This window comes from Gymnoscopelus microlampas (genome assembly GCF_963454915.1).
Source record: "Gymnoscopelus microlampas genome assembly, chromosome: 4".
Lineage (NCBI taxonomy): Eukaryota > Metazoa > Chordata > Actinopteri > Myctophiformes > Myctophidae > Gymnoscopelus > Gymnoscopelus microlampas.
In genome coordinates, this window is record NC_139941.1 from 1,496,276 (window position 1) to 1,509,018 (window position 12,743).

The 12,743-nt window shown below is 42.7% G+C and overlaps 1 protein-coding gene across 2 annotated transcripts in view; it reads left to right on the forward strand.

The window, feature by feature from the left end:
• parp8 (poly (ADP-ribose) polymerase family, member 8) overlaps nt 1-12,743 on the forward strand; it is a 117,153-nt gene that overhangs the window by 91,171 nt on the left and 13,239 nt on the right. For both annotated transcript variants that reach the window (XR_014600696.1, XM_084055971.1), the window contains exons 20-25: nt 65-130; nt 1,538-1,605; nt 2,091-2,139; nt 3,241-3,353; nt 10,498-10,570; nt 11,970-12,039. Coding sequence is in view for 1 of the 2 variants with exons in the window: in XM_084055971.1 (XP_083912097.1) it covers nt 65-130; nt 1,538-1,605; nt 2,091-2,139; nt 3,241-3,353; nt 10,498-10,570; nt 11,970-12,039 (439 nt within the window). In the remaining variant the exon portion in view is untranslated. The remainder of the gene's footprint in view (nt 1-64; nt 131-1,537; nt 1,606-2,090; nt 2,140-3,240; nt 3,354-10,497; nt 10,571-11,969; nt 12,040-12,743) is intronic.

The window sequence follows — 12,743 nt, forward strand, 5'->3', positions numbered from 1 at the left end:
CAAAATAGACACACGCTGCTCCATTTGCATCGCTTGACTCTGTTGTTTTGTGTCCCCTTCACAGAAAAAGGACTATGATCGCGTGATGAGAGCTCTGGACAGCCTTACATCTATTCGGGAGATGACCCAGGTATTACAGCACTGAGGAAGTTCCTTCACTCTTTGTTTCTACCAATTCTGCCTGATTTATACTTGTGCCCCCCCCCCCCCCCCCCCCCCCCCTCCAAAATAGCAGATCTACAAGCCCAGCGTGACGTGTTGTGGGCTTGTAGATCGGGGTGAGCAACACCCATGCGCAACTACTGTAAGTATAGGGCATAGCAGTTCCACAGATAGAAAGCCCATTATTTTCTTCCCTTAGAGATTTCCGAAAATATTTATATAGATTATTCTAAGCCTGGAACCAAGCCATCCAGGCTCCTGGTGAATCATGACCATACAACATTTGATTCTGTGTAAAAAAATATATAATTAAACTGCAAAAAAAGGCTATTTATTAAAGGTAGGGTAAGTGATATTTTTTGGTTAAAACAAAAAGTATTTTGTTAAAAAGGCTAAAGCACTATATTCTGATATTAATCATTGCTATAGAGTGTTTGTTCAGTAACAGGAGTCTCCCCGTCTCTCCAGCTCTTTAATAAACAGAAAATACATTTTCCGGTAGGTGTCAAAATCTCAGCCAATCAGGAGAAAGTACCCGTTTTTAAGCTTAATTTTTATAGTGTTCCAGTTCCAATTTTGCCTGCTCATTTCTTTGTGTCATCACTTCCAATTTCACTTGTGTAATCTATGTCCTGATTGAGTTCTCTATCCTGATTGGATACAATTGGAAATGAAACTGAAACTGAAACGAAAATGCATTTTCTGTTTTATAAAGAGCTCGAGAGACGGGGAGACTCAGAACAAACACTCTATAGCAATGAGTACTATCAGAATATAGAGCTATTTAACACTTATTTTAACCAAAGAAAATCACTTATCCTACCTTTAAATATTCTAATATTATTTGACACAGAATGCAGGGCTGCCAACTTTCAGGAAAATCTAGGAGTGAGACTTTAGTGTCATCACATGCACGAGCGCCACACGCGCGCGCGTGCATGTGTGGCTACTGCGCGCGCGAAGGCTCTGCGCGAAGGCTCTGTTCCATTTAGTGTAGCACAGTGGTTTCCACGACCCCCATAACTCTGAGAGTGTACAAATGGAACCAAATCCATTTGTACACTCTCAGAGTTAACAACCTGTCCGGGGCCATTTGGAAGCCCATGAGGGTCCCTGGACCCCAACTGTAGACCCACTGGTGTAACAGAGTGTTTCCAGTGAGCCAACATGCACAATATCAGCACCCTGACTATGTTTGACCAGAATGGAACAGAGCCTTCATTAGTATCATTGGCAACACCTGTGAATGATATGGCTGCTGTGAATAGAGCCTATTGGCATAATTAAGCAATTTTTAACCGACAGTAACCGACAGTGACGATATGAAAGCAGCATGAAAGGAGATGTTTAATGTCTTGTGTCTTTGTCTCCGCAGGCCCCTTACCTAGAGATAAAGAAACACATGGATAGACATGACCCCTTAGCTCACCCACTGCTACAATGGTAAGACCCCTTCACTTACTGGGAAATAACCACCACAACAACCTGCAAGTCCACAACAGCTAGGAACTCACAGGAGTTTGCTGTTCACATTGCTTATAAGAATTGAATTACAACTATAACCAATGTATATGGTAGAGTATGTTAATAGAATATTTTAACTAGTAAGGAATAAGACTTTAATCCCACCATAACTTCAGTTAGTTTCAAACATATTCTAATTAAATCTTTAATTTAATTCCTAAGTTTTAGTCTAGTTTGGTTTGATTATTTTTGTCATTACTTATTTTTCACCTGTGCATCATTGTGTATGTTATTGTTTGTGTGTGTGCTACTGTATAAAAGCAAGGTTCAATTCGATATGTGTGAGTGTGCAGGTTTAGGATAAGCCTGGATCAGTTGATTATGGAACTAGAGTTATGATATATGGACACTGTTATGGAATATGCTGTTATGGTTGAATTAAGCGCTTTGTCTTGTGTTTGCAGGGTGATATCCAGTAACAGGTCACACATTGTCAAACTTCCAGTCACCAGAGTAAGTGACATTCTATACCACTAACCTAACAGTTCACATCAACCCTAAGCATCCTCAAGATAGGCCGACATTTAGCAGATGTACAAGCTCACAACACGTCACAACACGTCACAACGCGGTTGAAAAAATAATGATACAGTCTTGATTCAAAGACTGTGTTTATGTTGACTGAAACATTTATCATGACACACAGGGCAATTAACCAAAAGATATCACAGCTGACATTTAGAACCAACAACCCACTTCATCTTAAATAATCGAGAAGCAAGATTATCTTGGGAGCTTTTTTTTTATTTTAATAGTTTTATTTTCTATTTTTCTATTTTTTCTTTATTGTCTTATTAACCACTTAACACTTGGTGGGCGTACGGAAATAGCCGATCTACTATGTGAACCGGTGTGAGCTTGTAGATTATCTATTTTCACTAAATAAAATTCTAAGTCATATCGCTCAGCCCTAGTATGCAGATAACGCTGATTAAATTGGCAAGATGCAAAGACACAGAAAACATAGATTTGCACCTGTTCAAATCAGTGTTGCCAGATTTTGTGAAAGAAGTAAGTCACCAGGTCTAGTAAAACAAGCCCAAAAGATGCGGCAATAGGCCATATGAGCACTTTAAACCTACACTGTATACAACGGCTATTTGAAAATAGCCGATCTACAAGCTCACAACGTGTCGCAATGCGACGTCTTGTGAGCTTGTAGATCTGCTATTTTCAAAAAATCTTGAAATAAAATGTGGAATATTTGGAATATTTTTGAAACATTCTAACAACACAAATCTGGTGCGGGGCTCCAGCTGGCACAAAACATTTTCAGATGGGGGTTAGGGAGGGTCAAATACATATTCGAGATATTTGAGAACCACTGGTTTGAATGATATAAAAAAAAAATGAAAGCAAGCCCAAATAAGCAACTACACTTTAGAAACAAGCCCCCCCCCCAAAAAAAAAACGCAACTACCAATATTTACAAGCGACTGTACAGAAAAAGAAGCTCAAAGTCGCTTTTATTAAGCAGACATGGCAAAACTGGTTCAAATGCTTTTTAGTCCATGTTGTCAACTGATACCTGTTCCTCTCCCTTTCCGGCGACAGCAACTGAAGTTCATGCACACGCCACATCAGTTCCTGCTGCTCAGCAGCCCGCCTGCCAAAGAGTCCAACTTCAGAGCTGCCAAGAACCACTTTGGCAGCACGTTTGCCTTCCAGTGAGTTCCACATTCACCACACAACTCATTTCCATCAATTTATACACCATGGGGGTCTTCAACAGGGGGTCCGGGACCACTAGGGGGTCCTCACTGTTACTAGGGGCCCACTAAATCTTTGTTTGATAGGGAGTTATTTTATTTTTTTTACATTGTTTTTGGGAAGGGAGAAGAGTCTAGGACGTGTGGAGCGTTGTCCAGGGTGTTTTAGAGAAGAGAGAAGAGTCTAGGACAGGGATGGGCAACTGGCGGCCCGCGGGCCGCATGCGGCCCGCACCGTCACTCAATGCGGCCCCAGGCCAAAATCCCCCCCCCAAAAAAAAAAAAAAAAAAACCTTTTTTTTTTTTTTTTTTTGGCCAAAAATGTTTTAAATTGTTTTTTGGCCAAGTCTACACTTGCAACCACACGTAACTTCTACTTTATTCTTCTTATTCCTCGTCTTTGTATTGGTATTGTTTGTGTTGGAGCGCCTCAGTGCGGCTGCAGAGTTTATGTGCAACCTCTTCCAGAGAGAGATAGACACTAGAAACTCTGCTGGAGACACAAAACAAACCGTGTAGACTTGGCCCTTTGAAATAAAATGTATTTTGGCCCCCAAAAAAAATAAAAAAGTTTTCTTTTTGCATTAGTCGACTGCCAGTCGACTATTGGCAATTAGTCGCCAATTAGATTCGACTAAACAAATCCTTAGTCGGGGAGAGGCCTACTAAATGCTAAATAAAAACAAAGTTATTACAAATAATAATAGTTTTATCCCTTATTTATCACATATGTGACTATTATGGGCTTTTTGAGTAATACCCAGGGGGCAAAGGGGGGTATGCTGCATTTGCTCTGCTATAAAAGGTTGGCCACCAGAAATAATATCTATGACCCCGTAGGATCACAACCTATATGGACAACCCGGTCAATTTTTTGCTGGAAATCCAATATGGCCGCCTCAATATTGGCCCCTATCAGTACCCAGGGGCAAAGGGGGGTATGCTGCATTTGCCCTGCCATAAAAGGTTGGCCACCAGAAATAATATCTATGACCCAGTAGGATCACTACCTATATGGACAACCCGGTCAACTTGCTGCTGGAAATCCAATATGGCCGCCTCAATATTGGCCCCTATCAGAAAATAGCTTTGGCAATAACTTTTGAACCAGATGGGCTAGAAATAAAAACTTGGTGTCTATTTCATGGTTTCAGAGCATGAGAAACTCAATGGAATACTTATCTTTATGATTGGGTGTGCCTGGACCTTTAATTTGCATATTTCCAAGATGGACGCCACGCGAAAATGAGTTTTACTATGACTTTTACAGTGACAGCTTACTGTTATGGTAAAAAGTCTGCTTTTTAAGCAATATGAATACATTTGGTCAGTTTGAGCTTTCATTTCTATTTTGTCAATATGGCTGCAGTCATAAATAATGTATGGTATTACATTTTCCCCCAGATTTATTGATTTATAGATCTATAGTTGTGGGGATGATTGCAGAGAAAAATCGGAGAAAAACCCCACAATGTATCTTATGTATCATTTTAATAAACTAAATACAATATAAACATACACATGCACACTCCAAGACTTGCCAAAAACTTCAACTTTAGGGCTATACAAATTAACATAGTGGTATGCATTCAAGTAACATAACAAAATATAGACTACTTAGTGACAAATAGAGTAAAGGCGGAATTGAGGTTGCCTACAAAAGGTTCATTTTGACCTCTATGGCGCTGTCTTGCCTGCTTCTAGCCAATGATACTATGGTACAATGCTATTAACTGTCACTGTTGTCATGTGTTGCACTGATCCTGCTGCATCGTGTCTCCAGTACCTGGCAACAGCATCCTAAGTAGCATGGAATTGCCTTCTTTGCACAGGAACAGAGGCATGATATTGCCTTGTTCATTGACAAAGGCAAGGCTGGCTCGGTAGATGCAAGGGGGACTGCATTGCTAGCACTGAGAGACCATCCATACTCTGTGAAAGAAGGAATATCCGGCTTGGCGATATGTGCACATTTATCTATTATGGTTGCTAGAGCAGCTCTTCTCAGGTGCAGGTCAAATGCATTCTCTGTCGGGGGCAGCAGCTTTAAGAGGGTTGATCTATTATTGAGGAACTTGTACACTCTAAGCTTACTCAGGTCAAAATCCTCCGGGTGGTCCGCTTTGGATGTATATACAGCAATTGTGAGGTCTCGTGCCTGATTGATGACGTCATATGAAAGGGAATCAGAAGAGTTTTCACCAAACTCCTCAAGTGCAGGGAGATCCAGACGCATGCTGGCCTTGAACCATGCCTTCTTCCCAGTGTAGAAGGGATAGCTGGTGGTATCTCTGCCACTTACTACTATGGATAAAGGGCAGGGCACGACACTGTGCAAGCCCCAGCGTTGATACCATTTGATGGATAGGAAGGTATGAATTTTGCTCTGTTCTCACCCACAGCTCTGGAAGGCATCTGAGATGGGTTGCTGCATAGTAAAGGCACATGATGATGATGTCTGTGTCATTGGCATGGATGACAACTCTGTCAACTTTGTCATTCTGGACACTATACAGGGTGTGGAGTATTATTCTTGTATCAGCTTCCTGTTGTGTGGATTCTAGTGCAGGGACATCTTCAATAGACCCCTCCTTGATCACCACACTCCTTGTCTCTTCTTTAAACCACCCACCCAGGTAAAGATGTGCTGGACCAAGGGCCGACTTAAGTTTCTCATTGTCACACCATTCGTCACAGAGGAAACTCAATAGGTTTGCCTTGTTAGCTGACACAGCAAAAAACTCCTGAGGATCTGGAGCTGTGTAACGCATACTGACTTCATATTCTTTGGTAGGTTTTGGTCGAGCATATCTGAGCATATTCTTGCTCAGCTGTCTTAAGACTAGGTCCACTGTACCGGTCACAACAGCAGTGAATGATCTCTGTGCCAGCAGGCACATCATTCAACAGCAGACGTTGATATCGTTCAGCGATTTTTCCAAATGCTTCACCTTTCAGGAACGACCAATGGCGTATGGCATACATGGCATCAATAACTACTGCTGTTTTTCTGTCTTCTGTAGGCAGGTCAGGGATGCATGCAACTTTGGTCTCCTCTTTCAGGACCTTCACAAGGCTTGCCTTGGTACCTGTTCTCATCCTGCCATCTTCCTGGAAGAGCGAAGGGGGGAAGCCACTGTACTCGTGGTTGCCTATAAAGTCAACAAGGTTGAGTTCTCCACCACTGGCTATGATTTGGGTCATGCGCAGGTGGGCAGTAATTTCATTGCTCTTGCCAGGTGCTGAGGTTTTCCCCTTAGATTTTTTTTTTTTGAGTGTGGGAAGTGTTAAGCTTCATTATACTTGTCTTCTTCTGTTCACTGGACAGTGACTCACACAGTGCCTTCAGACCCAGTTCTTTCACACTCATCAAGTGGTCCTTGACTGTGGAATCAGCACACTCTCCTGTAGATATGTTGATCGTGGATGATGTGCTCACTGTAAATGGGTTAGTCTCCACTGCTGCCATGACCTTGACTACCATCTCTGCATCCCGGATTACACGACTCTGACCAGACTCATGGTGTGGGTTGGAGGAGTGAAGGTGGAGCATAGACTTGAGCTCTGCAGAGACAGCTGCAGTGAGTGGTTTTCTGTAGACCCATTTTGTCCTGGCAGCAGGGCTGAGTGTAATGCCATCCAGACTGCTTGCTTCCTTGGCATCGGCATTATAGGTCTGCTCCAGTAGCATGTCAAGAGAAACACTGTTGTGGCTGCCATCTGCTCGTCTGCCAACAAATACACCTGCCATCAGTGCTTCATGTACCTCTGAAGCTGTTTCTGGTAGTTTCTTCATCTCAGCCAAATACAGAAGTAAAGATTGCTGCCCGTACTTGTAGTGGCCTGCTGCAGTGAGGTAGGGTAGCATTCTTGCTGATTCACAGAGATGTCCTGTCCAGTCACCTTCCCGATCGTAGTAGATAAACCTTTGGAGAATATCTGACATCTCCAGGAAGGTTGCCCAGAGGACTGCAGTTGGTTGCTCAATGATTCCTGAAAAAGCAGCAGCTGCTCTCTTAGGACTGCCATCTCTGGACTGCCATCTCTGTTGCCATAACAGTCAGCTGTCACTGTAAAAGTCATAGTAAAACTCAGTTTCGCGTGGCGTCCATCTTGGAAATATGCAAATTAAAGGTCCAGACACACCCAATCATAAAGATAAGTATTCCATTGAGTTTCTCATGCTCTGAAACCATGAAATAGACACCAAGTTTTTATTTCTAGCCCATCTGGTTCAAAAGTTATTGCCAAAGCTATTTTCTGATAGGGGCCAATATTGAGGCGGCCATATTGGATTTCCAGCAGCAAGTTGACCGGGTTGTCCATATAGGTAGTGATCCTACTGGGTCATAGATATTATTTCTGGTGGCCAACCTTTTATGGCAGGGCAAATGCAGCATACCCCCCTTTGCCCCTGGGTACTGATAGGGGCCAATATTGAGGCGGCCATATTGGATTTCCAGCAAAAAATTGACCGGGTTGTCCATATAGGTTGTGATCCTACGGGGTCATAGATATTATTTCTGGTGGCCAACCTTTTATAGCAGGGCAAATGCAGCATTCCAAAAAAAAGGGGGTTTTGCCCCCTGGGTATAATGGGGTACTATGGCGAGAGTGCCGATAAACGGGCGTGCATTTTTTTTGCCGATAAATCCAGCCCTGGCATTTTGGTCCGAACCGGCGCACCGCCCCCGGACCGTTTGCCAACGGGAGGGGTTTTGTCAACGGGGGGGGGTCCCTGCCGATAAACAATGCGGCCCCCCTGCCGATAAACAATGCGGCCCCCCAGAGTGATTGAGGAAATTTTGTGGCCCTCACCATCTACAAAGTTGCCCACCCCTGGTCTAGGACGTGTGGAGCGTTGTCCAGGGTGTTTTAGAGAAGAGAGAAGAGTCTAGGACGTGTGGAGCGTTGTCCAGGGTGTTTTAGGGAAGGGAGAAGAGTCTAGGATGTGTGGAGCGTTGTCCAGGGTGTTTTAGAGAAGGGAGAAGAGTCTAGGATGTGTGGAGCGTTGTCAAGGGTGTTTTAGAGAAGACAGAAGAGTCTAGGACGTGTTGAGCGTTGTCCAGGGTGTTTTAGAGAAGGGACAAGAGTCTAGGACGTGTGGAGCGTTGTCCAGGGTGTTTTAGAGAAGAGAGAAGAGTCTAGGACGTGTGGAGCGCTGTCCAGGGTGTTTTAGAGAAGAGAGAATAGTCTAGGACGTGTGGAGCGTTGTCCAGGGTGTTTTAGAGAAGAGAGAAGAGTCTAGGACGTGTGGAGCGCTGTCCAGGGTGTTTTAGAGAAGAGAGAATAGTCTAGGACGTGTGGAGCGTTGTCCAGGGTGTTTTAGAGAAGAGAGAAGAGTCTAGGACGTGTGGAGCGTTGTCCAGGGTGTTTTAGGGAAGGGAGAATAGTCTAGGACGTGTGGAGCGTTGCCCAGGGTGTTTTAGGGAAGGGAGAAGAGTCTAGGACGTGTGGATCGTTGTACCTTGTATACAAATAATACTTTATACAGGTCTGGTCAACAACTTGAACTCTTGCTTCCCTATTCTTGGCACGTCATAATAGGCGAACATTTGGCGAAAATAGTAGCTCTTCAAGCTCACAACATGTTGCGGCACGACACATTGTGAGCTTGTAGATCGGATATTTTCAGCAAAGCCATTTGCTGTAGAGGGAAAAAAGGAGGGGACCAAGTACAGACCCTTGGGGGATCCTGGTCAATGAAGTATTAGGTATGTCGTCGTTGTCAGGCAGAAACCTCATATCTCCATAGTTCAACTTTTTATGTTTTTCGTCAGAAAGAGTGTCAAACAAAAGTAGTGAAAATAGCCGCTCACAGCGCGTCACTTCGTGCTGCGTTGTTAGCTTGTAGATCGGCTATTTTAACTATTTCTGACGATTTTTGTTCAGTTTTCTGAAAAGTAACCATTTTGGACATAAAGGTATAAGTGGTTGATAAGCCAGAAATAGGGGGAAAGCACTTCAAAGCATCGTGTGAAATAAAGGTTGCATGCATGTGGATGAGGCCTTGGCACAGCCTTGGCTGGGTGCTAACTTGTCATCAGCTGTGTTTGCATAAACATATTTTAACTCGATAAAATGCATAATAAATGCCATTATGTTCTTACACAGGTCTTATTTTTCTTTGTTCACAATAAGCACAATAACCTATGCCCTGCATTTGCCCTGCATCTGCCTTTTACAGCGCCACCAGGAGGCCGACTTATGTAAAACACATGTTTTGATATTACTCCTTCAAATGTTATCAAAATGATCACAATATGTGATCTCTATAGTCATGTGATCAAGACGGATCTGTTTGATTTTTCATATTCCATCCTGATTGGTAAATAGGCCCTATGCACAGCAGCCATATTGTAAGACATTCACAGGTGTTATCAATGATACTAATGAAGGCTCTGTTCCATTCTGGTCAGATAGAGTCAGGGTGCTGATATTGTGCATGTTGGCTCACTGGAAACACTCCCAAATGGCCCTTTACGGGTGTGTAACTCTGAGAGTGTACAAATACGGGTCCATTTGGTTCCATTTGTACACTCTCAGAGTTATGGGTGTCGTGGAAACCACTGTGCTACACTAAATGGAACAGAGCCTTCATTAGTATGAAGTATTAGTACTGGTAACACCTGTGAATGTGATAATATGGCTGCTGTGCATAGAGCCTATTATGAACATTGCTGGCCCACAATAACCTATCTGACCTGGTGGAGTTTAATCTGTACCATGACTCCAATCAGGATAGAGTTCTCTATCCTGATTGGATAAAATATAGGTATCCCAACCTGAAAATGCATTTTCTGGTTAATAAAGAGCTGGAGAGACATGGAGACTCCTACTACTGAACAAACACTCTATAGCAACGAGTAGCTTACTATCAGAATATAGAACTATTTAAGACTTATTTTAACCAAAGAAAATTACTTACCCAACCTTTCATTTTGTTTTAATATAATGATAAAAAAAGGAACGGTTTTGGACTTCCAAGTTCCTAAGTTTAAGATAGGGTCTTCTGTGTTTAAATGCTATTGTTATTTAGAGCTAATGTTGTTGTTGTTGTTGTTGTTGTTGTTGTTGTTGTTGTTGTTGTTGTTGTGTTTAGTGGATCACACATTGAGAACTGGCATTCTATACTGAGGAATGGACTGGTGGTGGCCTCCAATACCAGACTGCAGGTACCGTGCATTATGTGACCAAAATCACATCATTTGTATAGGTGTACTCTTAAAACAAGGGTTCCCAAACTTTTCAGGCCGCGACCCCCCAAAATGTTCATATTAGAACTGGGGACCCCCCACCCTGACAAGCACTTGGAATCGTAGGCATTATATTTAGTTTGACTCGGTTCCCACAAATAAATATTGTGAACATAGCCGATCACAACTGTGAGCTTGTAGTTTGGCTATTTTCACAATCTTTGCCTCTTTCTTAGGTAATATTTGACAATTTGGCCAGTTTGGTATTAAAAAGGTCTTAAAAGTCATTAAATTGTCTTTTTAGAAATGTGCAGATACCCTGTATACACTTATACTGTATGTTGGTGTGTTTACTGTTGAGTGAGAAAACAATGTTGCACATTAAGCTAATCATCTGGGGACCCCACACAATCATTTAGGGACCCCCCTGCAAAAATAGCAGATGTACAAGCTTGTAGATATTGCTATGTTCTTCTTTTGTTTGTTAATGTTTGATATAGGCCTTAAACCTTTTATTTGGCACTAGTAAACAGATGCTGTTTTGCACGGATATAAATAAAAGGTGTGCCTTCATTTGGACACAAAATGTTTGAAAGCCATTGATCCAGTATTATTAGTCCAATTGAAGGGAGGTTGTGATTAGTGGACATAGTGGTTAGTCTCTATATTCAGAGGGGGAAAAAGTACTCAGATATTTTACTTAAGTAAAAGTAGCAATACCACAATATAAGAATACTCTTGTTACAAGTAAAAGGCCTGTGTTCAAAATGTTACTTGAGTAAAAGTACCAAAGTATTGGCATCAAAATATACTTAAAGTACCAAAAGTAAAAGTACTAAAATGTTTGAAAATAGCCGATCTACTAGGTATAAAATAGGGCTAAAGTGGTTAATGTATGTTTTAGAATATAATAATTTATATAGACCAATTAATTGTTTACTAACATTGAGACTGGATGCGCAGGTGATTGTTTCACGCAATCAATTTCCAACCTGTTGTTTCGGGGTGCGCTAGTTTCAGCACATCCCAACCCCCTCTTGTGTGTTGGCTAGTGAGGCGCGTCCTAGCGAGACCTGATAGAATGGGTTTCATTTAGCGCATACTGGTTGCACGCATACTGGTTCTTATCAGTGTGACGTCGTCTGTTAAGGGGTCTATTGGCAAAGTAACTAGTAACCAAAGCTGTCAAATAATTGTAGTGGAGTAAAAGTACAATATTTGCCTCTGATATGTAGTGGAGTAGAAGTAAAAGTACCGGAAATTGGAAATACTCCAGTAAAGTAAAAGAATACCTCAAAATTGTACTTAAGTACAGTACTTACTTTACACCACTGTCTATAATACATGTACTACTTCTCGTTATGTTTGTGTTGTGCAGATGCACGGCGCCATCTATGGGAATGGCATATATCTCAGCCCCATGTCAAGCATATCCTTTGGCTACTCAGGTAATCAGCTGGCACACACACACACGCACGCACGCACGCACGCACGCACGCACGCACGCACGCACACACGCACGCACGCACGCACGCACGCACGCACACACACACACACACACACACACACACACACACACACACACACACACACACATACACACACACACACACACACACACACACAGATGGTGGGACATGTGACATGGGCCCCCCGGGAACTGTCCCCAATCTCCCGATGGCCTGGCCCGCTTGGCCATTCATTTGGCCCGCAGCCAATGGTGATTAAAATACGAGGGGAAATGATGTTCTTACTACTGGGTCCAGGGACGAGGGATTTGGAGGGGCAGCGACAATTACCATACTTTTAGGCCAGAAAACCCAAATAACCCGAAAAGGTGTCATTGCGTGATTAATGACCTTAAAGTCACGCATCCAACAAGCTTGGAACTGAGCAGATTGGACCTTCCGTTCCAGAGATAATGACCAAAACATCTTGAAAACGGCCAATTTAGCCGTTTTTTGATTGAGTTTTGGCCATTGTCGTCCGTATTTCTTTAATAACACGGGCGAGGAAGGTCGGACGGCAACAAACTGAGTAAAGTTCACTTTGGGCTGCATCCAACACATCCACTGCCATTTCCGTCTGCCTTACCGTTAGGCCGCTAGGGGCAGTTGAAATTTCTTTTTTGGGGATCATTTTTTCTAGTCTG